This window comes from Rhinolophus hipposideros, assembly GCF_964194185.1.
Source record: "Rhinolophus hipposideros genome assembly, chromosome: 10".
NCBI classification, from domain to species: Eukaryota; Metazoa; Chordata; class Mammalia; order Chiroptera; family Rhinolophidae; genus Rhinolophus; species Rhinolophus hipposideros.
In genome coordinates this window covers 5545520-5571124 of record NC_138056.1, presented here as the reverse complement: position 1 = coordinate 5571124, position 25605 = coordinate 5545520, and the positions used below count along the sequence as shown (strand labels likewise).

The following is a 25605-nucleotide window of genomic DNA, read 5'->3' as shown; positions in this document are numbered from 1 at the left end:
GGCCCGCGTCCCCTCCATCCCTCTGCTTCAGCCCCCTCTCCCGACTTCACTGTGGGTTCAAGCCTGGTGTCTCTGGCCCCTGGGACAGTGACAGTGCTTCCAACTCAAGACCTCTTAGTCGGGCCTCCGGACTGTAAGGGAGGCAGCGGGTCAGGGCAGGCTTGTGTGCCCGTCCGAGTGGACCGAGTGTGAGTGTGACTGTGGTGGGTTCGTCGTGTGACGCGGTGTACAGGGCTGGGGGCACACATGCCAGGAATGTGGGTCCCTGCCTGCGTGTCCGAGGTTGGGGTTGGGGGTGGTGCCCGGGCTGGGCCCGGCAGGCAGCGGGGCGCACAGAGCCCCAGCCCCGCCCGAGGCCGCTCGCACGGCGGCCCCGCCCCCGGCTCCGCCCTGCCGGCTTCGCGGGCTGGAGAGCGAGGGAGCCGCCGGCGAGGCATCGCAGGATGAGCGATCGGGGCCCGGGCAGCCGGCAGCGGACGCGCCACCCGAGCCCACCGGCCCGCGCCCCGCGCGCCCCACGGTCCCGTGGTCCCGGTCCCGGCCGTGCCGCCCACACCCCCCGATCCCGCGCCGGAGCTCTGCGGGCCATGCCCGGCCGGCCCTAAGCGCGGGCCGGGGGGCGTCCCCTTGCGCCCGGGCCCCGCGCTGGCGCCCCCCGGGCCGCCGTCCGGCGCGGGGGCCATGGCGTTCACCTTCGCTGCGTTCTGCTACATGCTCACCCTGGTGCTGTGCGCCTCCCTCATCTTCTTTGTCATCTGGCACGTAAGGCCGGGCTGGGGCTGGGGGCGGGGTGGGGGGTAGGGGGCGCACGGGGTGGGAGGGGGTCGGGCGGATGGTTAGTCTCGGGCCCAGGGAAACTTGGAGCCTCCTTTCTGCTCGCCCCCATTGGCCGGCTTCTGTGGCCCCTATTAACGGCCCCATTGTCGGTTTCCTTCCTGGAGGGCCCCCCATCCTCCGCCACCCCCGGCTGTCTGTGGGTATATCAGTTGGTCCCTGAGCCCCCTCCCCTGCCCCGTGCAGCCTTGGGGTGTGGGACGGAATTATGGGATTCTTGCTCCTTTCCCTCCTACCCACCATCAGGTCGCCCCCTCTGTCGGGCAGTTTGTCTGTCTGTTTGCCCCCCCCTCGCTTTGTGGGTTTTTCCAGCCAGGGTGATGGAGCCGGTTGCTATGGCAACTGCATCTGTTTACAGGACCCACAGATCGCAGAGACCGTTAACCCTTTCCCTCCCCCCCCACCCAGCAGTGATTAGCCCTAAGAAGCCCCAGAGACCTGGCCCCCACCACCAGCTCACCTTGGGTTTCCTTACCCCTCCTGTCAGGGCTTCCCCCCCACCAGATTTCCTCCCCACTTTCCAGCTCCCCTCCTCTTCTTGTCCCCCCTTCCCCCCCCCTTTCCCCTTTGTCTGGTGTTCCCTTTGGTCTCTCACTCTGGCCTGGCCTGACACCTGGTCCTTCAGAATGTCCATTTCTCCTTCCTTTATCCTGATCACCTCCCCTTAGAGAGGGTCCCTCTCCCCCAGTCTCTCTCTGGGGCCCTCTCAGTGGTGCCCCTGCCTGGCTCCCCTCCTCTCACTATAGAACTATTGCTCACCCTTCAGGTCATTTGTTTGAGGCCTTCTGCCCCCCTTTGCTGCCCTTCCTCCTCCTCTGTCCGCTGAGGTTTAGGCCCCCACCCGCTCCCCCTCCACACAGCTGGCCTGCTCAGCTGGGCATCGTCTAGCACACCCCTCCCTGATCTTCCCCTCCAGGGTGGGGGGTGCCCTTACCCCTCCAGTCTCATCCCCCTCCCATCTCCCTTTCTTCCTTCCTCTCACTTCCTCCCTATTGCCTCACCTGCTTCTTTCCTAGTCTCCCTACTTCCTCTCTCTTTTCCTGGGACCTGCTGCCTACCTGCTCCGTGGTCCTCCGTGGCTCCTACAGTCTCTCCGGCTGCCTGTCTCTTTTACATCAGAGCGGACTTAGACTGCCCCTCCTGTGAGAGGAGTAAACCCCCTAGGCACCTTCACACACACCCCATCTTCAGCTCTTTCTCCCTGGCTTTGTCTCTGTGTGTGTCTCTCAGGTGCTTTCTCTCTCCTCTCCCCCTTTCTGTTTCTCTTTCCCTCCCTCCATTCTCCCTGGGTCCATCTTGATCTCTCGGAGTCTCCTGTCTCATCTGGGCCTTGGATAATCCTGTGGGAGGGCTGGGGTCCTGAGGACTGGAAGGAACTGAAGCTGGGAACACAGCTAACCAGCTCCTGGGAGAAAGGCTTCTGGAATTCAAGAAGCCCCTTTCTGGGCCCCTCCCCACCCAGAGGCCTCCCACAGCCCCTCTGGGGGGTCCCTGTCCTCACAAGATCCTCAGAGCAGTCCTCCATCCAATTGACTTGGAGTAATGCTTCCTGAGAAACAGCTCTGGGAGGTTTCGCGGGGAGTCAAAGATAAATGAGACTCAGGATTTGCCCTTGTGGGGCTCCCAGGCTGGGAGAAAGGGCCCGAGCTTTCTCAACAAATATTTATTGAGCACCTACTACACATTAGGCACTGTGTTGGCTCAGCTCTCTAGCTGGGTGCTGTTAGCAAGTCCCTCGTCCTGCGTCTATTTCCTGGTCGATAAAGTGGCTTGTGGGGTGTACATCACAATGCCCAGCGCAGGGCCTGCCCATGGGGTGGGGTGGGACAGGAGGTGTGGTCCTCAATCCAAATCAGGAAGAACTAGAAGCTCCCAGGGCAGGACCCCAGATGCTACCCCACAGCCTGAGCCCAGGCCCCACTGGTCGCTAGGCAACACTGGTGGTGAGTGACGCGTGTCAGCTGTCACCGGGGGATTGTTTGTTCCAGGGGGCTGAGTCAGTGCCAGGCAGCCTGGGGGGTGGGAGGCGAGACACCCGCCTCCTGCTGGTCGTGCCAGCTCTGGGGCAGACATACGGCACCCTTCCGCTTCCTGCTGGACCCTGTTGCTGTGCCTGGCAGGCAGAGCCTGCCCAGAGTCAAGGGGACTTGGGGGTGCTGCTCCACGTGGCCTCAGCTGCCTGCAGGAAGCCCATGTTTTCTCCCTCCTAACCTTCTAGGGTCTGGGCTGCTTGGGTGTGGTGGGCCTGCTACCTCATCCTAGGGCTGCTTTTGAGGGGAGGTACCCCAGAAAGTTCCTCTGCCAGCCCGCCACCCATGTCAGTTCCCCCCAGGTTTGCCCCATCATCCCCTCAAATACCCACTCCCCCACCCCGCCAAGTTCCCCATCCCAGTGATGCCCCAACACCCAAAGGCACTTTGGGCCCCTCTGCCTACACTCCATCGTCATTCAAGCCCTTTGGGCCTGGCTTCTAAATAGTTTTGCAATCCATCCACACACCCTTCTATCCTGTCACCACTCTCCTCACTCAGATCACCAGCAGTGTCCCACCCCCCAACCGTCCAACAGTCCCCTCACTGGTCTGGCCTGCTGAGTACGATAAAAGTGGTTAAGGATTTTAACTCTGGAATCTGAGTTAGAATCCTGGCTTGCCACTCACTAGCTGTGTGACCTTGGACTAGTCACCTAACCTCTGTGTCAGTATCCTCATCTGCAAAACGGAGATGATGATACCTACATCGTCAGGGGCTGCAAGCACTGTATGTGTTCATCACCACAAAGCCCGCTGGCATAGAGTAAGCACGTACGCCTTGGCTGGGACTGTCAGCCAGTTTGTCCTTCCTGCTCCCTCATCCTAAAACATCAACCTGATCACCCACTCTGCTACTTCATATCCCTCAAGGGCTCCCCGTTACTTTTGTGTTCAAGTCCAAACACCTGGTCTGACCTCACAGGGCTCCCATGTCTGGCTCCGCTGACCTCTCCAGCCTATGTTTCACCATTTTCTTCTTTCTTCTCACTCACTTTACACTTTCATTCTAGCCCCATGGAATCTGTAGCTTCCTGAATATTCCTTGTTCTTTCTACCCTCTGTCTTTGAACCTGCTGCTCAGACTGCCCTTCCCTGATTTGTTCACCAGACAAACACCAAATCAGACTCCAGCCTAACCCCCCCATCACCCCCCACACTGCGTCTGGCACCAGGTTCTCCCCAGACCCCGCAGCCCTGATCGCCCTGTTCACAGTTTTCCTCCCAAGCCTGGGGTTCCACCTGGGCAGGGGCTATGTTCCCGGACTGTAGGGCCCCAGTGCACAGGGCCCAACAGACAAGACAGCCTCTCTTGGGGTGTTTTGGATGGGGGCATCCTGGACATGGCCTAAACCGGGCCATCAGCACACTAGGGGTCCATGCCAGACTTGTGTGACCTTGGGCCAGGCAGAGACCTCAGTTTCCCCACCTTTACAGCAAGCTCCATCTGGTCCAGTCCCCATGTATGAATTCCCATCCCACAGAAGGACGGGTGGGGGGCCGTAAGAGGCTGCTCCAACCCTGACGGGCACACACCCCTCCCCCAGATCATAGCCTTTGACGAATTGCGGACCGACTTCAAGAACCCCATCGACCAGGGGAACCCAGCGCGGGCAGTAAGTGATACATGTGCTGTGCCGAGGTGTGTCCGTCTGTCTGTCTTTCCATCTGTTGCGGGCTAAGGGGGGTGAGGGACTGGAAGACGGGTGTATATGTGGGGGTACCGCTGGCCTTGGCCCTTCCTCTATCTGTCCCCGCCCTCAGAAAACACCTGGCAGGAGCTCAGGGCACGGGTTCCTCCTGGTGGGGCGGCCGTTGCCAGGCTCTGGGCCGTTGCCGTGGAGACGCGGGTGAAGGTCCCTCCATGGTGATGGTTACCATGGGGACCGTGCGGCTGCTTCCCTGCCATGCCGTCAACGCCGCAGAGATTTCTCTGGCGCCCCCTGGCGGCCACGTGCAGGGCGGTGGGGGGAGTGCGGGAGGTTGGCGGGGCACCCCCAATGCCACCCCTCCGCCTCCCCCAGCCCCATCGCTGCCTTTTCTTCCCCCTACAGCGCGAGCGTTTAAAAAACATCGAACGCATCTGCTGCCTCCTGAGGAAGGTCAGTGTCAGGGTTGAGGGCAGGAGGCTCCTTGCCCCGCTCAGCCCCAGTCTCTGTGACCTTCCTTGTCTGGGGCCTGTTTGATCCACACTGCCAGTCAAAAAGGGAGTGGAAGGCTAGAGGCCCTTTTAGTCCCCAGGTCCCCAGCTCCCCTCTGTGTCCTTGAAGCTTGGGTCTGTCCTGGCACCAGGCTGCTGACCTCTCGCCCTCACTCCTAGCTGGTCGTCCCAGAATATTCCATCCACGGCCTCTTCTGTCTGATGTTTCTGTGTGCGGCAGAGTGGGTGACGCTGGGCCTCAACATCCCTCTCCTCTTCTACCACCTCTGGAGGTGAGGGGAGCAGCTGCCTTGGGGACGGTGGGGGGGCGGGGCCGGATGAGGGGGTTGGGGGAGCACTCAGGCGCCTCCCTTGCCCCAGGTACTTCCACCGCCCTGCGGATGGCTCTGAGGTCATGTATGACGCCGTCTCCATCATGAATGCTGACATTCTCAACTACTGCCAGAAGGAGTCCTGGTGCAAACTCGCCTTCTACCTGCTCTCCTTCTTCTATTACCTGTACAGGTGAGGCCCTGCCCACAGCAGTCAGGAGTCAGGGAAGGGATGCTCCAGGCACCATACCTTCAGTCCCAGGACTGGCTGGGCCCCACGGTCCTGCCCTTTGCCCTCGAGGACTGAGAGCTCCCCGGGGTGTGACGCGGTGGGTGCTCAGGACTCGGCTTCCTGCCTTGTCTTCCCACAGTATGGTTTATACGCTGGTGAGTTTCTAAGGGGGAAGCCGGCCAGGGAGCGAGCCCAGAACGGACCGGACGCCTGTGCACCCCCAGCCCCGCCCCTCGGCCGCAGAGGCCTCAGCCCTGGGGAGGGAGGGGGCACTGGTGCCCCCAGCCTCCTCTCCAACCCCCAAACTGCTGCTGCGGGGACCTCCCGCCTTCAGAAACCCCTCCCCTCGGACTAGAGCTGGGCCGATCTCTAAATAGGGACAGGAGCTATGGGCATGGCAATCAGTCCTGGAAGGGGGGGGACCTCCAGCCTTGTCCACTTCAGGGGGACCGTGGGCCCTGCCAAAGGGCAGAGCTTGACCCTGGAAGTTCTGGGCCGCCCCCTTCTACCCATACCCTGAGGCTCCCCCTGCAGGTGGGGGGGTACCCACACCCAGAATGAGCAGGCTCAGCAGGGGGGCAGCCCCACCCCTAGTCTGCCCTCTCCTCTCCCCCAGGCTCTCTTCAGACCCCTCCTTGTTCCCACTTGCCCCAACCCCAGCCCACCCTGTCTCTTGGACACATTTTCTATGTTGCCTGGAGGAGTCCAGCACCCCCTCCCTGGCCATTTGTGACAAAATATGAATAAACTATTGCAAACACTGGGCCCCAGTTCTGCTCCTGAAAGGTGTGAAGAGGAGATGCAGCAAAAGGACTAGACAGGGGACAGCCCTGAGCTAAACCCCCATCAGCCCACAGACCCCCTCTGGGGACCCCTCAGATGGATCAGAGGCCTTGAACTTCCAGGTGTCCTTGGCAAATGCCCCCTTCCATCGTCACTTTTCCAGACACAGATAAACAGCTGTTCTTAATGAAACCCTTTCATCTGCCTTTCAAGGCAGTTCCAAGGTCAACAACTGCAGGAAGTCCTCCCTGGGTCCCCCTCCTCCCAGACAGCCCCACGCCTGGTCCCTTGGACAATGCAGAGGCCCAGAGGCGTTAGCAACTCCCAACCCCAGAAATAAGGGTCAAACTCAATCAAGGATATCAAATCTTCAATGTATGGAAAAATCAGTACCAGTGGGGGCCAGGGGTCACCGGACCAGGTGGTAGGTCAGCCAGTATATGATGAGGGGCTGGAAGGCTGCAGCACCCAGAGTCAGGTAGAGCTGGAGACGCTGCCTGGGAGCCGGGCCCCCCATGCTGTCAGGGCCCAGCGCTGCTGTTCGCAAAGAGCGCACCTGGAAGAACGGAGAGCTGACGCTGAGCTGGGGTGGGGGGAGGCTTGTCCCCAGCTCCAACGCAGGGGAAGAGGGGACAGCCCAGACTCACGAGGAAGTACATGAGCGCAGACGAAGTCCAGGCCAGTGCCACGTAGTAGCCATCGCTGCCAAAGAGCAGCCCTGTGAGCACACTAAGGATCATCCTGCAGGGAGCGGGGTGAGGAGAAGGCTGGAGACCTCCCCAAGGGTCCAGGCCAGAGGCAGGCCCCCCATCCAGGGCTCAGAGTCCAGCCAAGACCCCCCTACCACCACCGGGGACCCCTGACCCACAGGGACCTGGACTCAAAACGAATCTGGAATGCCCAGGACTCAGCCCTGAATCTGAGACCCCCCCTCGCTCCCCCAGCTCAAGGCTTTCTTCTCTCCTGCACTTCCGACCAACAATACACAGTTGCCCAACAGAGTGCTGGGAACAGCTGGTTCCTCTATAACAGGAGACAAGCTGAGAGGGCCAGAGGTGTGTCCAGGCTCACCATTCGAGGCCAGGGTTGTGCAGGCCAGGAACCCAGGGCCCCAGGCCCCTCCTTCAGGCCAGCTGCCCACCCGGCCCCAGGCGCTCACCCGACGTATTTGTAGCCACTGTAGGCCAGCAGGTGGAAGGTGCTCAGGTCAGCGCGCACGGTGGCCAGGTAGACGCCCAGGAGCAGGGCTAGCACCTCCAACACGATCCACACCAGTGCTGTGCTCGCACACAGGCCCAGCACCTCTGGGGAGAACCTGTGGCCATGTGGGGTGGGGCGGGGGGAATTGAGAACCAACCATCCAGTGGCAGGGGTGACACGGGGGGCTGGGGGTGGGCACGGGACCTGATGCCGATCCCCTAGGGAAGTGAGCAAAAGACCAGGGGTGGGCAGAAGTGGGGGGACTGGGGAGGGGGTTGGCACGGACTGACCTTTTCTGAATGCCCAGTGCCATCCCAGCCAGCAGCACATAGGTGATAAAGGCCATTGCTGCCAAGAGCCAGAGAGATGCCATCAGCCTGGTTATCGCAATCAGACTAGACATTCAAGGCCTACTCCCCAACGCATACTTCCTTCCATGTATGTCCCGACCCAGCCAACACCCACGTTCAGCTCCCTAGTGTCCTGACTGGGATGCCTTTCCCCGCTCAGCCCTCCCTGTGTGTAAATGCCACCTGATCCTTCTCTCAGGACCAAGCTGCCTGCCTCCCTATCCCTGTGCTAGGAAACTCACCAACGTTTCCTGGGGTCTCAGAAACTACACCACCGGTCAAGGCTATTGGCTCATCCTAGGCCCACACGCAGGGGCTAAGCTGATCTCAGAAAAGACTATAGGAGCAAAGTACAGGCTCAGGGGACCACCCAGGCTGTCCCGGGAGTCCGGGCCATGGGGATAACCTCACTGCAGCCCCAAATTCCAAGTCTGGGCATGGGCACTGGCTACAGCTCTGGCCACCCTGCCAATGCAGAGAACTCCATGTTTAACTGTTGTTTTCACAAAAGCTCAGAGCCAGTGGGAGATGGGCTTTCACAGCAATTTGAACCCATCAACCCTGTCCTCTGCCCCCTTGAAGCCTCAGAAGTGATGTGCCCACCAGAGGGCAGTGTCTGGCGTCAAAAACCTGCTCAAGCTGTGCGGTCTCAAAGATACTCAAGTTTCTCTGAGCCTTGGTTTCACCATGTAAAACGGGAATAGAGTTCCCACCTTACGTGGTGGTCCTGAGTGGGAAGTGGAATGTAGGACGGAAAAAGAACCCATGTCCCTTGTGGGACAACTGGGCTGGCCAGCTGCCGTCCCGGCACCTCCTCTGAGGGCTGGCCTGGGCACACTCACGCCTCCTCCAGTGTGTCCACCATGGGCCTGGCCTTGTGCAGGCCGCAGAACAGAGAGGAGTCAGATGCAGAATGTGCCAGCCACATTAAAGTGTGGGCAGCCTGACCTGGGCCACGTGGACGGGAGGTTTGGGAACTCAGAAGGGAGTGACCACCTCCTCAGAGGAAGGGATGTTGGAAGAGACCTCAAGTGACAATGATGGTAACAGCTACTATTTACTGTGTGCTTCCTGTGGGCCAGGTGCTGTGCTGAGCACAATCACCTCATGAGTCCCATCCCCCACAACAATCCTCTGCAGGAGGGACTGTTGTTATTCCTGTTTTATAGAAGAGTGAAAGTAGCCAGCCTGAGGTCCCACAGGTGGAAGGTGCAGGGCCAGGTCTAAACCCAGGACTTCAGGCGGGGAGGGACACAGTCCAAGTCAGGAGGTAAAGAGGTGTCCAAAGGGCATACTCTAATGGCACTAAAGGCATACTCCTTGGAAGCTCCTTACTGGTCACCCCGTATTTTCTACCTGGTCTCTACTGACTGCCACACACAAAAGCACCAAGAGCAGATGCTGATTCAACGCATGAGCCTCTTCATTGGTGCCTCAAGACACAAGTCCCCCCATGTCCCCCAGCCCAGATCAGACTCACTGGGGATATAGAGGTCAGGGGCGTTGAGGTCTTGTCGCGGGGGCAAAGGTACATCTCGACTGTACTGCACTTCCCAATTCTAGCAATGGCAGCAGCAACCAGGTCAGGAGAAAAAGACAAGAAGAGAGGAAAGACGGGTTGAGGTCTGGGGGCCAGACTCAGGCAGGACGAGGGAGGAAAGGGGGCCCACCGGCTCACCTGGTGTGTGTAGGGGAAGACCAGGAGCCCTAGCTTCTTAGCCACATAGGCTGTGTCCACAGCAAAAAAGTACTTGAGTTTGTTCATAGACACAAAACGGTGCAGCTGGGAGGGGAGAGAGGAGGCTGTGGGCAAGCTGCACCCCGAAAGTCAGGGTGCTCCAGTGTGCTCCTTCCCTGAGGGCTGCTGTGAGGATTAGGTGGGATCCCATGATGCCCCAGCCCTGGCCAGAAATCCAGCCACCCTTGCCCTGTGGGAGGGCCACACCTCTTTGTGCACCATGTCCTTCCCATGGGATGCGATGGAGCTGCCATAGGCCATAGCCATGTTGGCCACTGGGTCCCCAAGCAAGTGGTTGACATTGAAGGCCACGTCGGCTCCTGGGGCTGGGTATCCCCCTGGCAGGCTGGAGTAACCACCACTCGTGTCATCGAAGAGGGGCGGGGGATCTGGAGCGGCCCGGGCCCTGTGTTTGGAGCCTGTGGGTTTGTAGGTATCAGAGTAGGTAACGGGAACACTAAGCGTGAGCCCAAACCCCTGCCCCTTCCCCAACGGTTCTTTTCGAGAGGTGCTAAATGTAGGTAAAGAAAGAGCTGAGGCACCGTCTGGCAGTGGTTGCCCACCTAGGCGATCCTGAGGGCCTTTTCAGGGGAAGCGATCTCTGAACTGAGCCTTGGAGAGTGAGTAGAAGTTTGCTAGGTGGAGGAGATAATTGGGAGGGCATCCCTAAATGAACAAAAGTGGGGAAGGCGACAGCTGGGTACGAGGAGGTCCTGGGCAGAGGTTAGGGATCCTACCAGGGTCATGACAAGGAAAGGAAGTTCTGGAAGCGGACCCTGTCCGTGCCCGGGTCGGGAATGGGGACCCCAGCTGTGCTGTCACCGCCCGATCTCAGGATTGAGCCCAGAGGGCGAAGTCCGGGACGCGTGGCCGAGTCGCGCGGGGCAACAACCCGAATGACTCCCGCCGCCCTGAGCGGTGGTCACGGCCACCCCAATCCCTCAGGGTGAGCGGGCCGCGCCGCCGACCCTGCTGAAGCGGGTCGGGCCGCGCCCCGCCCGCCCCGCGCCCCACGCACCGTGGGCTCCGTAGCCCGAGGGATAAGCCATGGCCGCAACGCTCGCTCTCCTGGAGGGACCGCTGCGCCTCCTCGTGGGTACGAATACTAATGAGGCAGCTGCTCCGCTCCCAGGGCACCGACCGAAGTTACCCAGCAGCCCGACACGTCCCCGGGTTCTGCGACCGCAGCCGCCATGTCCGCAGCGTCAGCCTGCGCCGCCTGCCATTGGCTTCTTGGCGGCGTCGGCTCTTCCCTCCCGTCTCCCAATTGGCTACTAGCGAGCCGTCGCCGAAGCGGATTCGGCAGTAGTAAACTTCCGGACGGGGAGATAGGCGGAGCAATTCGAGGCGTCCTCGGATCGGGTAGTGGGTTTGCTGGTTCGGCGAGAGCAGCCAATAGATACGTTACGGTGTAGCTAGAGAATTACTTCCGCGCCTGCGCAGTGGGACATTTGATGCTCTTGCCACGACTGCACCAGGAGGACACCCGGCGGAGGCAGGCGGCGGCTGCAGTCCGGAAACGAAGCTTCGTTTGCGGCGTATACTCCAGGAGGGAATGGGACGGTGGGGCTCTGACGAAGCCCCGCCTCTCGGGGCTCCTACCCCTCCCTCTCAATGCTGGCTTTCTTCTCCCGTCCCCCACACTCCCCCCAGCCCTGGCGCGGTGCCCCAGCTGTCTGGAAGTTGTTGGTAGGAACCCGGGCTGGGCAGTGACAGCGTAGCCAAGCGAGCCTTGGGATGCTGACTCCTCCTCCCGCCTCCCACCCCTCCTTTCCGCGCGGGTGCTGTCCGTCGTCCGGTGCTGAAATGGTCTACCTCCACTGCTGTCATCATCCTTCAGACCCCGGGGCGCTGCTGCTGGAAAGTCCTGGGCTCTCGATCCACACAAACACCCATTACACATGTTAGAAAACTGAGGTCCAGAATATTTGAAGTCCCAGAGATTGGATGGTATACTTGGGACAGGTCCCTGACCAGGCCTGTCCCACCAACTCCCCCGTGGTCCAGACGATTTGGGGGTAGAGGTGTGCTGATCCGCCTCCTGAAGTTGCAGTTGAAACGCCGGAGTCATTGCTGGTCCTGCGGTCATCTCAAAGTCAGACCCCTAAGCCTCACTCGTGATCCCGCGGGCTCCTTTCTCTCCACCCAGTTTCTGACCACTTCCACCCTCTCCAGAGACAGTCTTCAGGGGCCAATCTTCTTATATACCGTCAGCCACCACTTTCTAGAGAGCAAAATCAGGTTCTCTGTGACGTGCCTCTAGTCAGCTACCCAGTGTTCAATTACAGGTGACCTTCCTGCTCTCCAAACCCAACCCACACAGTCCAATCGCAGTGCCTTTGCCAAGAATTCCCCTCCATCTGGGATGCCCTTCCCCTTCCTATCCACTTGTCTAAGGCCTAACTATCCTTTAAGAGTCAGTTCGACTTGTGCCTCTCAGAGAGACAAAGGAAGCAGACGCCTAACCTTGCTTGGGGTGGAGGCGGAAAGCCAAATTCTAGGCTCCCTCTGAGTGTACCAGTTTGCCCTGGATGTAAATTCCATGAGGACAGTGTCATTCTCCACTCCTACCCTTGTCTTCACAGTGCTAAGCACAGGACTTGCATATAGAAGACACCTAATAAACATCTGTGCCAATAAATAAATAATGGGCAAAACCCTGGGTCAGTCCTTTCCTCTCTCTACCATTTCAGGTACCTCATCTTTAAATGGGTAGGGTTGTTGAACCAAATGGCCTTTGAGTTGCCCTTTGGGAAAAAAAGTCACAGAACAAAACCAATCAGCATTTCAGCTCTCTATGTCCCACTCACTGATTGTCTAGCTTGGGGGCTAGGCCCAGACCCAAGGGCAGGTGTGAAGGTCTGAGGCCCCTAAGGGCCATGGAGCAGCGCTGAGGCCACGGGTACCTGGAAAGGGGTCCTCCCATGCAGGACAGATCCCACTCCCCTGTACCATATGATGACTGCTTCTGCGTTGAATCCAACACCTATCCATCCCCATTGCTCAGGAGGGAAAACTGAGGTTGTGGTTGGAGAGTGCCAGCCCCAGGTCACACAGACCAGGGCCCAGGGTCTCGTGGCCCCCAGCCTGCCGGCTCTAAGTGGAGCCCAGAGTCTCTGTCCAGCTAATGAGGCTCATCACACCTTTCTCGACTGTAACTGCCTCCTTTCCTACCAATGAGGCTTCTGGGGTGGGGTCAGGGTGGGCTTAGGCCTGGGCCTGCCTCTCAGAGATGGGACCCCATGGGTTTCCCCTCTCCTCACTTTACAGCGGGGTAACTCAGGCCCCAAAGAGCAAGGACTCGCCCAAGGTCGCAAGCGCAAGCGCGGCAGGAAGGGAACCCAGGCAACCCAGCTTGGGCTTCTTGGGGGCGGGGGCAGCGCCCGCAGTGCCAGGCGCTGCCGGCGGAGCCGCCGGTGCCGCGGGGGCGGGGTCAGTGGAGGGCGGGGCGCCGGGCACCGTGGCTGCCAACGCCGCGGCCGCCGCCGCCGGCGCGCTCGGGTGAGCTCGGCGCACTCCTTCCGCGGCCGCCGAGCTGAGCGGACGCCCTTCGGGGCCGCGCCACAGACCTCCGCGCTCCCACCTATCATGCCCGGATCTTGGGCCCGGGCCTCCCAAGCAGCCAGGACACCATGCCCGAGGGAGGCGGTGGCGACGTTGGGGAGGTGCCCGCGCTCATCACGGACGGCGAGCCGCTGCGCGAAGAGGTACCGGCGCTGAGTGGTGGGGGCCCAGAGCCTGCGCTGGAGAGGGGACGGGGGACGAGGGAAGGGCGAATTCCCTGACCCGGGCTGAGGAGGGAAGGCTTGTAGCCCCTGCGGTCAATGACGTCATTGGGGTAGCCTGCGTCCTGCGAGTGGTCCCGGGGCCTAGGGGCACGCGTGGGGCAGCTGGGAAGCGATGTGGGGGGCAACTCCCGCCCCCGGCGCCCCCTCCTCCAACCTCGCCCTCCTGTGACGTCAGCGCCTGGCCCCTCGCGTCCTCATTCTGCAGCGCTGCCCCTCACCCCCCTGGGCCTGGGGTCAAGCCCCCAGCCCGGCCTGGCCGTTCACGAGGTGCTCGGGCAGCGCCTGCAATGCAGCAGCCGTATCAGGGACTTGCGGGGGAGTGGGGGGGGAGAGGAAGGGAAGAGGTCTCAGGTACCCCTACTCCCTCTCCTCGCACTGAGGCCCCAGAGCCCATTCTGCTGGCTGGGACCCGCAAGGATGGCCCCTCCTCAGCCATAGCTAGGAAGAGGAGCTGCGGGGGTGTGGGGCCCAGCGTGGGGTGTTGGAGGTGATAGGTGGTGAGTGGGTCTGTGTGTATGTGTTAGCGTGAATGTAGTGTGGTTGTGGGTGTGTGAGTACTGGTGTGTGCTCCCCACACCTTAAGTGGGAAATATGGGCCCTGAAGTCAGGTGAGGGTCTGAATGGTCCCTTGGCTTGGGTGAAGCGGTCCTGTGTGAGTGGGTCCTGTCGTGGGTGGGTCTCTCCTGTAGAGTCTGTGGGGTGTGGGTGTCAGTGAATTGCCGTAGGGGTGGGGTGGAGGCTGTGCACTGTGGTCAGATGGAGAGTCTGGCGTGTCCCTGGGTGTCAGTGAGTGTGTAACGTGTACCTGTATGTTGTGTCCTGTGGTGGGTGTGTGTGTGTGCATGCCCGCTGGTGCACCATGTTACGGGAGGGGGATGGAGGGCTGTACTGAGCACAGGTGAGGGTCTGATATGTGTGGGATAAACAGGGAGCACGTGCGTCTGTGGTGGGTGGGGGCTGTGGTTGAGTGGGTGTGTGCATCTGAGTGGCCCTGCAGGGCAGGGTGGTGGTATGTACCTGTGGTGGGTGGTTAGCGGCAGGACAGGCTATTCTGGGCTGGGATGGGGGTGGTTCCTTTCCTGTTGGGTCTCTTAAGGCCCATTGAGGCTGGGGTGAGATGTGGCTCATGTATCCTACTTTTGCCGTTTCCACCAGACCACCTCTCCGTTTTCCTTTTTTTAACCCTCCTCTCCCTACTCCTGCCCTCCGTCTCGCCCCCCCTCCCCCCTTCTCTCTCCCTAGGGACCTGGGGGTGAGGTGGAGGCCAGGCTGGAAGCTCTGCCAGGGAGGGTGGGCCAAATCCCCTGGACCAGGCAGTGGCCCCTGCTACCCAACAGCTGTGTCCCGCCCCCTCCCTCAGCACAGATGGGGAGTGGAGGCCGGCACTCCATCTGCTCCCCCCAGACTCACACCTCCCCCGTTCCCAGCTCTTCCTCTTTCTCACTTCCTTAAAAACCTCTCCCAAGTCTCCTGCTGTCCCTAGTGGAACCAAGGGACAAGAGGGAGTCTCAGAGTCAAACAGTAATAATATCTATTCCGATGGCCAGACCCCATGCTGAGATCTTCACATGTATGATCTCCATGAATCCTCTCAACAACCCCAGTTTACAGATGAGGAAATTGAGGTCCAGAGAGGATGAGGGACCTGCCCAAGTCCTACAGTAAGTGGTGGAGCCAGCACTGGGTCCTGAGCAGTTGGCCTCCAAAGCCCATGCTCTTTACCCGTAGGACCCCTGCCACCCTGGCCTCCCACACCACCAGGTCCAGAAATTGAGGCCCAGAGAGGTCATGGGTATGACCAAGACCACACAACAAGTTAGGGGCAGAGCTGGGGCCAGAACTCAGCTTTCTCAATGGCCGCTCAGGGGGTCCTTCCTTCTCTTGTCAGAGATGGGTCTGTTTTGTCCTCCGTGCCCTTGACTGAAGGATGACAGCACAGTGAGGACAGGCTCGGGGCAGACAGGCCCACGTTTGAATCCTGCAGCTCTACTGTGAGTTAGCTAGAAGGGTGAGGCCTGGAGCTAGTTATCCAACCCCTCAGAGCCTCAGGTTCCTGCTCTGCAGAGTGCGGAGCGTAGCACGACCGTCCCTGGGCTTAAGCAGAGTGGCAGACACAGCTGACCGCTCGTCCTGACCTCGCCTCCCTCTCTGCCTGCCCTGCAGCAGCGGCCCCTGAAACAGTCCCTGGGAAGCTCCCTGTGCCGCGAGTCGCACTGGAAGTGCCTGCTCCTCACACTGCTCATCCACGCCTGCGGTGCCGTGGTGGCCTGGTGTCGCCTGGCCACCGTGCCACGGCTGGTCCTGGGGCCCGAGGCAGCTCTGGCGCGTGGGGCTGGGGGCCCGCCGCCCACCTACCCAGCCAGCCCCTGCTCCGATGGCTACCTGTACATCCCACTGGCCTTTGTGTCCCTCCTCTACCTCCTGTACCTGGCTGAGTGCTGGCACTGTCACGTGCGGTCCTGCCAGGCGCCGCGCACCGACGCCAACACCGTGCTTGCTCTGATACGCCGGCTGCAGGAGGCGCCTCCGTGTGTCTGGTGGAAGGCTACCAGCTACCACTATGTGCGCCGCACCCGCCAGGTCACCCGCTATCGGAACGGGGACGCCTACACCACCACGCAGGTCTACCACGAGAGGGCTGACAGTCGCACGGCTCGGGCCGAGTTTGACTACTCAGCCCACGGTGTCCGCGATGTCTCCAAGGAGCTCGTGGGCCTGGCTGATCACGCCGCCACGCGGCTGCGTTTCACCAAGTGCTTCAGCTTCGGGAGCGCCGAGGCCGAGGCCTCGTACCTCACCCAGAGGGCCCGCTTCTTCAGCGCCAACGAGGGCCTGGACGACTACCTGGAGGCCCGCGAGGGAATGCACCTGAAGGACGTAGACTTCCGCGAGTCGCTCATGGTCTTCGCTGACCCCCGCAGCCCGCCCTGGTACGCCCGGGCCTGGGTCTTCTGGCTGGTGTCAGCGGCCACGCTGTCCTGGCCCCTGCGAGTGGTGGCGGCCTACGGCACAGCCCACGTGCACTACCAGGTGGAGAAGCTGTTTGGCGCCAGCTCGCCCCCACCCGGGGCCGTGCCCAGCGGGCCCCCGCTCTCCCGTGTGGCCACGGTGGACTTCACAGAGCTGGAGTGGCACATCTGCTCCAACCGGCAGCTGGTGCCCAGCTACTCGGAGGCTGTGGTCATGGGCGCCAGCTCGGGCGCCTACCTCCGTGGCTGCCAGCGCTGTCGCCGCTCGGTCAGCAGCAATTCGCTGCCCCCTCCCCGGCCCAGTGGACCCCGCCTGCCTTTCAGTCGCAGCCGCCTCTCGCTGGGAGCTGGGGGCCGGGCCACACCGGGGGTCTTCCGAAGCCTGAGTGGGGGGCCCCTGGGGCGCCGTGGAGAGGACACGGAGCCCCTGGAAAGCCCGCCATCCTATGAGGAGGCCCTTTATTTCCCGGTGCTCATTGTCCACGGGGACAGCGGCTGCCAGGGCGATGGGCAAGGTGCCCTCTGAGACCCACGTGGCCCCCTAGAATGGCCCCCTCCCCACCATTCCACCAAGGGCTCCAAGGCTCGAGTAAATGTTGGCCAAACCAAGGGGGAACACAGACCAGCACACAAGGGGAGGGTGTAAGGGTGGAGTCCTTAAATAGACTAAAATGCAGTGACTCGGGGTCATTTTGGGGGTGAGTAGACACCACTGAAGTTGAGTTTGTGAACCATCCCAGTGTGGCTCTCACCCACCTCCACCATGTTCCACCCCCTGCGATGGCAAATGATCTGGCATGAGGGCCTCTCAGGCTGGGCAGGGGTGGAAGTTTCCAGAAAGCCTGAGATGGGAGGAGTCCGGGGATATCTGTTGCCTGCCACAGAGGGCCTCCTGTGGGTCTTCCCTGCATGGTTGAGGCCACATTGGGGGCCCTCGAGCAACCTGGAAGCACAAACTGGTGGATTGGGGCCATGCCCAGCTGGGCTGGCCTCCATGAAGCTGAAGAGCTGGCTATGGCAGCACCAGGGCCTTGGCCCCACCACCCACCCAAAGTCCCCATCCTCCTCCCCTGACAGGACCCCTGCCTACCTTCTGGCCTCTGCTTGGGTCCAGTCCCTAATCGGACCCTGCAGTGTGTCCCCTCTTGGTTCTTGGAGCACAGCCTTTCCCCATACCCCCCCCCTCACTGTTTCCTTGGTGTACTCTTCCCTTCCCTCGCATCCAGCTCCCCCTATAACTAGGGGCTCCTTCTCAAGGCCCCACCTCGATCCCATAACCCCTGGTGTCCACTCCTGCCCCCCAGAGTCCACATCCGCCTCTGTCAGCCACGCACACACACTCTGGGCTTTGGCCTCCTTGTTCCCTCAGACTTCTCTGCTCTTCACCTTCCTGATGACTCATGGGGCCCAGGGCCACAGGGCATCCGAGGGGCCTCAGCCTGACACAGCCTCTTGGACGATGCCCTTGCTCTGCCATGCAGGCCCCTTTTTCCCCCATCAGTAGGGCCTGGCTCAGGGGACACCATCCCTCCCCCAGGAAGAAAGAGTAATCCCTTCCCTTCCAACTGGGGCTTCTACCCCCTCTCAGGGGCTGGTGGGGGAGGGAGGAGGCAGAGAAGACGCAGATAAAATAAAAGGTATAAAATGGAAGGTCTTCTGATGTGAATTCCTGAGTGGCGGGTCCAAAGCCACCACTACCAGCACAATGGGCCAACCTGGGTTCTGGAAGGGGATGTAGGGTTTGTCTCTAGAGCCCCAGGAGCAGGGTAAACTGAGAGGGAACCTCCCTGCCCAGGCGGGGTCCTCTGAGACTTAGGTTTGAATTGCTCTGAGCAGCTGACTCCAATCAACGGGTATCTGGGTCACTTCTAAGGCACTATCCAAGTGGTCCCTCTTCCAGCCCAGTGAGGGTCTCCAATCTGTGGCTGGGCATGCTGAGAACTAAGGGTGACTGGCCCCCAAAGTGGGGAGAAAGAGCTATGGTCTGTGGCACGAGTCCAGTTCCCTGAGTGGCAATTGGTGGTAGCGATCTGGGGGAGTGGGCACTGAGCAGATTGGAGGATACAAAGTGGGAAACAAACAGCCAGCCCTGAATCAGGGCTTGGGATCCGAAGACAGAGAACAAGGGCAAAGGAAGGGCCTCACGCACTGATGGAGCTAGGGAGCTCCCTGGACATGGCCTCTTCACATGTACGGCTGTGCAGGGTGTTCACTGTGCAACAGCACCAGGCTGAGCGGCAGGTGTGGGTGGGATCCAGTCTGTGGGCCACTCCTTAAGCCCCGGCGTGGATATAGAGCACCCTTTTCTAACTTGTGCAAAGGCAGCATAAGGTCTAGTGGTGGCCCTAGAAGGGTGCTGAGAATGGGGGGGGGGTTTCTCCTGGGCAGAGACAGGGCACAGGGTGTTCTAGGCAGTGGGAGCTGCCTGCACAAAGGCGTGGGTGCAAGGCATGAAGCCAGGAGGTAGAAGCAAAGAGCCCTGGAATAGTTGGCTGAGGCCTTCAATACCAAGCCCCAGAATTGGTCTTTAAACTGGGGCAAACTGGTGGTTGAGCGGGTAAGTGATAAGGTCAGGGCTGCATGTTAGGATTTGAGGCAAAAGCCCTGCTGTCTGCTGGCCACCTGCGGAGGGTGGAGTCAGAGACCAGAGCTTTCCCTGTGCACCCGCCCACTGCTTCACTTCTTTGAGAACAAAGTCAATTCTTTGTTCAGAAGAAATTTACATGGGAAACTACGGTGCCCAAGCATTCAAGGAGGCTGCATGGGCAGGGGGGCCGATGTGCTGGCTCCAGCTCCTCCCATGGGGAAATTTCCCTCTCCCATCATCCTGCTCTAACACCACAGCCACCAACTGCCTGCTGGCCATTATCCATTCTCCTCTCCTCCTCAATAACAGAACCTCTGTTTTACTTCACATGGCAATGAGCCCAGCTAAAGGACAGCATTTCCAGCCTCCCTTGCCCATATAGTGTGGCTGTGACTTAATTTTAGGTTATGAGATACAAGCCTAAGGCGTTACAAGGGATTTCTAAGAATGCTCCTTGAAATAAAAAAAACAAAGGCTGATTCTGTCCTCTTGCTTCATCCTGCATTCAGCCTGGAATGCAGGTGTGATAGCTGGAACTCTGGCAGCTCTTTTGGATCAGGAGATGACCTTGAGACTTGTGGCCAAGTGCTGATAGCAGAGCACAACAATGTACCCCAAAACTTAGTTGGCTTAAAACATCAATAATCATTATTGTATCTCCTGGTTTCTGTGGGTCAAGAATTCATACAGAGCAAACGGGGATGCCTTATGTCTGCTCCAGGATATCTAGGGCCTCTGCTGGAAGTCTCAAAAGCCAGGGATGAAATCATCCAAAGGCTGGTTCACTCACATGTCTGACAGTTGATGCTGGCTGATGGCTAAGGGCTACTGGCTGAAACACCCAAACGGGGCCTCTCCACATGGCTTAGGCTTCCTCATAAAATGGGGGCTCGGTTTCAAGGCCAAGTGTACCAACAGGGTGGAGCCTGTATCGCCCTTTATGACTTAGCCTTGGAAGTCACATGCATCACATCTGCCCCTTTCTATTGGTCAAGGTTATTACAAAGTTCCACCCAGTTTCAAGGAGAAAGAGCATAAGAACCCACTTCTCGATGGAAGCTCGTCAACATCACTTGGTAAGATTAGCCTGTGGGATAGGAGCCATCTTCAAAAATGCAATCCGCCACCACTGAACCAAATGCTGTTTCTAACTGCTTGACAGCTACAGAGTGGTCTGCAAAATGAATGCCAACCTGTTATAATGCTGCTTGGAGGGAGAAAGGTGGTGATGTGTCAGATGTGGGCCTACTTGGCGCAGAAAGACCTGCTCAGGTCATGTATTGGGGCCCTCTGGCTTGTAGTAGATTAAATAAGACCACAAATCCTTTGTAGCTCCTCCTCTCAAGGGGTCGAATCTATTTTCCCACTGGCTTTGAGACTTGCTTTGACCAACAGAATATGGTGGAAGTGGGGCTGTGCAACTTCTGAAGCTGGGCTTCAAGAGGCCTTGCCACTCCCACCAGTGCTCTCTTGGAGCCCTGAGCCCACCATGCTGCAGGTGCCCAGCCTTGCCTCCTGACAGATGAGAGGTCACATATAGGAGAACTGAGGCCCCCGCCAAGGCTCAAAGATTCTAAGAATGGCTGGAACAAGCATCCAGCGGTGGCCTGACCACGCTGCTCCAGCCTCCCAACCTACCCCGGCTTCTGCTTGTCTCCAGGTCTGACTTTCAGCCCCCATTCACCTCACAACGCCCAACATCCTACTGAAGATTCCTTTTCATTTTGCTTGCCATCAAAGGACCCTTGTGGGCTGGTGTCCCTCGGAGGAGGGCATTTCAGATCTATTTTCCTTTTAGGATTGAAAGTGATTAAATAGACCCAGATGGCTGGGGATGAACCTGAATTGAGATCAGATGGCAGGAAAGAACCTTAAGGGCCCCCAAGAGAGGGATGGCTCTGGGGGGAGGGGTGGCTAGACACAAATTCAGCACCAGGGTCTAATGGTTCCTGGATGAAGGCAAAAGCTGGAAATCCCTCCTGACCCAGCCCCTCGTTTCAGGGGCTGTGACAGCGGTGGCAGCACGCAGTCCCCCTTCAGACACATGGCCACCTGACCAGGAATGATGGCTGTATGATAATCAGTAGCAATGGCAGCTGTCCCAGCTGTTTGGACTGACACATAAAGTGGCTGGCAACTTTCCTGGCAGTTTCTCTCACTGATAAACAAGCCAACAATAAAAAGTAGATTTTATCTTCTGTCCACTGGGTGCTCCACTCACTGCAGGACCTGCTCTCTGTGGCAAGTGGGATCTCACACCAACCTAGAACTGTTTGCCTGGTGCCTAAGTGTGGTTGGCAGAATGATGACCACATCTAATCCCCATAGCCTACGAGCATGTTACCTTACATGGAAAAAGGGACTTGGCAGACGTGGTTAAGGTTAAGGGCTTTGAAGTGGGGCGATTAGTATCCTGAAATTTCCCGGTGGAGCACTCATTCTAACCAGTCCTTTGGGGCTTCATTGATCAACCTATTTTCAATGACCACCAAGAGTGCAGAATCCCTGGGACCTGGAGAAACAGTCTGTGGGTTAGGCAACTAACAGGTGGGATAGACTGATTTTACCATTCCTTTTTCCTGAAGTCTGGAGATTCCTTCCTCTCTATTATTCCAAGGAAAGTCTGTCTCTTCCTTGTGTGCTAGGTCCAGGCTGGAGCGAGCCCTTTGGAAAAAGCTTCTGCCAGGTATCTGTGTTAGAACAATAAAACCTTGCTTCCCGTAAACATCCCCAAGACAACGGTGTGCCAGACATAAATACTTACTTTCTGCTACCTGGTAGTCCACCCCCCAAATCTAGGTTTCCATGTATTTCACAGGCTTCTGTCACTCATTCTGGATGTGCCATCATCTTCTTAATCTAATGTTGCACAGCATCCACAGGCTTGTTTTGATTTCAGTTTCCAAGCTGTCATCAGCTACCATGGGACACACCTGGCAATGGAGTAGAGCAAGCGCGGAGGGGAAGGGTTAGAGGCATCAGCAATCCTGCACCTCCTTCCCAGTCTTCCTATGTCCTCTGTCAGGGTCCTGGTGTCCAACGAGACCCTTCCCTTGACCCTTCCCCCACACACTGCAGCAAGCTCACATGGATGCTATGAAATATGATAAACCCTGGAGAGAAACGGAGCTACTGGACATCTGTCAGACAACGGGCAAACTTCGAGCTCAAGGCCCTTCACAATTTCAACATTGGATTGCACACATTCCTTTCAGTGACATAAGTATCTTTGCAAAACTGGGTTTTTGGCAGCTGCCATGATAAAAAAACAAGTACCACAGGGAAAGTCAAACAGGAAATGAAGGTGGCCATGTCCAATGTGATTCCAAGTTTTGAGAAGTTGTGCAGTGACCAACATCCACCCCATTAACTAGTGATTGTGGTTAAGAATAAAAATATTTTTGTATCTTTCAATGTATGCATATTACTTTTTCAAATGACTATTGAGTATTAAAACATAAGTACTTCTTGTGTTGTTTGATCCTAACTATTAAATGAAACTGTTAGATTTTTTTTTTTTTGGCCAAGGGGGGGCATGAAAAAAATCACTGAGACATTTAGGATGTGGTGAACTGATGATGTTTGGGAACATCTGCCGCAGGCACTTGGTGGGTTTGGGACATCAGTTTCCGCCCATTCAGCTCTCCCATGTCAGTTTCTGGAGTCTGTCTTCAGGGCTGCCTGGTGCCAGCTAAGCGGACAGCTCTGCTTGTCGCAGGTTCATGCAGCTGCCCTGAAGTTCCTCATTGGCTACCAGCAGGAAACCTTGACTTTCCTCACCGAGAGTCCTTTCTTCTCCCCAACAGGTTACTGTGGCTATAATGGGTACATAGTACGCCCATTTTTCAAATGTGGAGGCAAACATCGTGTGATTAGGGAACCTGCCCAAGGACTCCCAGCCTTCAAGCAGTGGAACTGCAGTCAAAGCAAGGCTGTCTGGGGCAGGGTGCCTGCTCTTAGCCACTGCTAGTTGGCCTTCTGGGGAGAAATCCCTGCATTCACCAGAATCACACAGAGCATGGCCACTGCCAATGCCCTAAGACTGCACCTGGTCTGGGCCTCTTTTCTGCATCCCATGAAGTCACACTTACCTGCCTCATTCACCGTTCACCGGCATCATCCACCAAAACCACGACTGACTCTCCCTCGGTAGGGAAGGGTTTACACCACCACCCCACCTAATCACAGCATCATCAGCCTGGGAGTCCCCATCTTGCAGACTCACCCCTAAAAGAGAGTTCCCTGGAAGGTGGTGACAAGAGAACAATCACGAGCTGTCCTAAATTAAATGACAGCAAGCTGGAGAATGGGAGAGAGAGACAAGAGAGCTGATCAGTTAACAGAGCTCCAAGCCAAAGCCAGTAACAGACTGCTCACATTTCTGAATGTACGTTGAATCTTTGAATCAACTTCCAGATGGCTCTTTCAGCTCTCATCTGGAGAGAAGAGCTGACCACCAGACAGCACCACTTATGCACGAACGTTCCAGACTGTCATGCACAACCAATCCAGAAGCATCAAACACTTCTTCCTTAAAGACTGTATCTATCCCAGAACTGGCCGCACTTCACCTTCTCCCTCCCCGCCCACCTACAGCCAATGTAAATTCTTTCAAAACAACTTAGATTTTTCTTCTCCAAAGTCATTGTATAAAAGAGCCCTGTCAACCCCGGACTGCTGACATGTCTTCCCCACCTGCCCCAGCTGCTGCTGGGTCAGACGCACGTCCCAGGACCTGGTCCTTTCCTGGCTAGCATGTGGCTCAATAAACCCTTTCTTTCAGAAGAGCTTTCAGCCTCAAAGGTTTTTGTTTAACAGTGGGTGTTTTCTGATCAGAGACATGGCTATCATTATGAACTGGCCCTGCTCTAGGGGTGAAGACCACAGAATCTACCTGGGTTCAAACCTTCATTTACTAACTTGGTCAAATAGGACAAGTAGCTTCACGTAAGGCTCTCAGGCCAGTGTCTTCAGCTTTTGCATCTGTAAATCGTGATAAGAATAGCACTTACTTCATGGGAGTTGTTATGAATCTAAATGGGTTAAGACATATAAAGCCCTGAGGATAGGACTAGGCGTATGATAAGTGCTGCAAGCATTCACTATTATTTTCATTATTATTTGGCACCAAACCCCACTCCTATTCATAGCAGTCAAGGCACCTGAGTTGGAGTCTCAGCTGGAAAGCATCCCACTCCCCAGGCTTGAGTTTGTCAGGAGGTGGCTCCACCCAGTGTTTAATGCAGGGAATGAAGGGTGCCCAGCTGGGTGGGTGCTAGCACTTAATTGAGCTCAGTGTTAGTTTAGTTCTGCCCCCCTCAATCTTAGGTCTGTCCCAGTAATGTTTGCAAAACATTTTGTTGAGCCCCTAGAGCTGAACTCCAGTGCCCTGGCCTCCTGGAGCCCAGTCTAGTGTGGGAGTGAGCTGGCGAACATTTCCAAATGAAGATATAGAGATCTGCCCTGAGATCAAATCCCCTGCGAAAACAGTGACTCTCAGCTCCCACAAGAGGGCCTCTGAGCCCAGACCCACTCTCTCCCACTAAACACACACCCCTAGGGAAGGTGTCTACACTTTGAAGTGCTAGTTGGGGGAGGGAAGGACCCAGCCCTAACAATTCTGGGCCTTCGGTGAGTGCCTGAGTTTTCGCCCCTTGGGAAACAGGATTCGTGGGAAAGTTCACACCAGCCTCTATAAAGGCTGACAGGCGCCATCTCAGCTCAGAGTGGCTTAAGGTCCTGTGTGAAGCCCTTGGGTTTCCAAATATAACGGAGGGCACCTGCAACCAGATCTGCTGTTTTGCCGGGGGCGGGGGGTGGAGAGTTGGTAGATATTTGAGTAACATACACATTTTATTAATTAAGCAACTATTTATTGAGCCCCAGAGGGCTTTGGGAGAGGGGCCAGACTGACTCCCGTTGGCTGCAAGCTGCGGTGCGGAGGGCAGGTGGCGCCAAAGGCCCGTTCATCGACGCGGTCCGCTGAGCTCTCGATACCGTGTCGGCGTTCTCTCCAAAGAATCTGCAATGCAGGCGGACAGAAACCTTGGTTGGCGAAGGAGAGAAGTCGCCCGGCCTGGGTTCAGGAGAGTCCTGGTCAGAGACGAGGGGTTCCCACCTACTAGTCTGGGCATAACCAGGAGACGAGTGACTTCGAGAGTCCCACGCCCGGAGAAGGCGGAGTTTGAGTTCCGATAAGGTAGGGCCTAAAGATAGGCGGGGCTATACATAATCAGGAGGCGGAGCCTAGGAGAAGAGGTTGGGTTACATTCTCTGAGTGGGCGGGACTTAAGGGACCTTCAGGAGCCTGTTGTGGGCATTCTTAGTGGGCGGGCCCGAGGGACTCTGTGTGGGTGGGCCATTACCTCAGTGTGAAGGGAAAGTGTATTAACAGTATGTGGGCAGAGCTCGTCCCCTTGTGAGGCGGGTCTGGGGCTCCGCCCCTGCGATTTGGGTCTCCAGGCAAGGGGCGGGGCTTGTGGCGGGAAGCAAGTCCTGCAGAGGCTCGAGAGAGGAACGCGTAAACGCCCGGAGGGCGGGGTTTGCATCTCCTGTGGACAGCGTTAATATCTCCGCTGGTTTCCCGGCGTTTGGGGACCGAGTCCTTGGCTGTGGGAAGGGGC

General features: G+C 57.9%; 3 protein-coding genes across 3 annotated transcripts; 2 read left to right on the top strand and 1 right to left on the bottom strand.

The window, feature by feature from the left end:
- The first annotated feature begins 380 nt into the window (after window positions 1-380).
- Window positions 381-6332, top strand: CNIH2 (cornichon family AMPA receptor auxiliary protein 2). The gene is made up of 6 exons (XM_081061711.1): window positions 381-762; window positions 4411-4479; window positions 4918-4965; window positions 5184-5296; window positions 5385-5528; window positions 5707-6332. The coding sequence occupies exons 1-6, from the start codon at window positions 682-684 to the stop codon at window positions 5732-5734; spliced, it is 483 nt and encodes a 160-aa protein (XP_080917837.1). The 5' UTR covers window positions 381-681; the 3' UTR covers window positions 5735-6332.
- A 371-nt stretch (window positions 6333-6703) lies between these two features.
- Window positions 6704-11079, bottom strand: YIF1A (Yip1 interacting factor homolog A, membrane trafficking protein). The gene is made up of 8 exons (XM_081062290.1): window positions 10657-11079; window positions 9846-10057; window positions 9579-9683; window positions 9381-9459; window positions 7841-7898; window positions 7510-7665; window positions 6998-7091; window positions 6704-6906 (listed from the first exon to the last, which is right to left on the bottom strand). Exons 1-8 carry the CDS (start codon window positions 10685-10687, stop codon window positions 6760-6762), a joined length of 882 nt encoding a protein of 293 aa, XP_080918416.1. The 5' UTR covers window positions 10688-11079; the 3' UTR covers window positions 6704-6759.
- A 2009-nt stretch (window positions 11080-13088) lies between these two features.
- TMEM151A (transmembrane protein 151A) lies at window positions 13089-18045 on the top strand. The gene is made up of 2 exons (XM_081063042.1): window positions 13089-13345; window positions 15590-18045. The coding sequence occupies exons 1-2, from the start codon at window positions 13271-13273 to the stop codon at window positions 16919-16921; spliced, it is 1407 nt and encodes a 468-aa protein (XP_080919168.1). The 5' UTR covers window positions 13089-13270; the 3' UTR covers window positions 16922-18045.
- The last annotated feature ends 7560 nt before the right edge of the window (window positions 18046-25605 follow it).

Coding starts and splice junctions, on each gene's coding strand:
- TMEM151A (XM_081063042.1), top strand. CDS start 13,271: ATGCCCGAGGGAGGCGGTGGCGACGTTGGGGAGGTGCCCGCGCTCATC. Junction 13,346..15,589: donor GCGAGCCGCTGCGCGAAGAG/GTACCGGCGCTG, acceptor CCTGCCCTGCAG/CAGCGGCCCCTGAAACAGTC.
- YIF1A (XM_081062290.1), bottom strand. CDS start 10,687: ATGGCTTATCCCTCGGGCTACGGAGCCCACG. Junction 9,460..9,578: donor TCTTCCCCTACACACACCAG/GTGAGCCGGTGG, acceptor TGCCATTGCTAG/AATTGGGAAGTGCAGTACAG. Junction 7,092..7,509: donor AGTGGCTACAAATACGTCGG/GTGAGCGCCTGG, acceptor CGCTCCCTGCAG/GATGATCCTTAGTGTGCTCA.
- CNIH2 (XM_081061711.1), top strand. CDS start 682: ATGGCGTTCACCTTCGCTGCGTTCTGCTACATGCTCACCCTGGTGCTG. Junction 4,966..5,183: donor TCTGCTGCCTCCTGAGGAAG/GTCAGTGTCAGG, acceptor CCTCACTCCTAG/CTGGTCGTCCCAGAATATTC. Junction 5,297..5,384: donor CTCTTCTACCACCTCTGGAG/GTGAGGGGAGCA, acceptor CCCTTGCCCCAG/GTACTTCCACCGCCCTGCGG.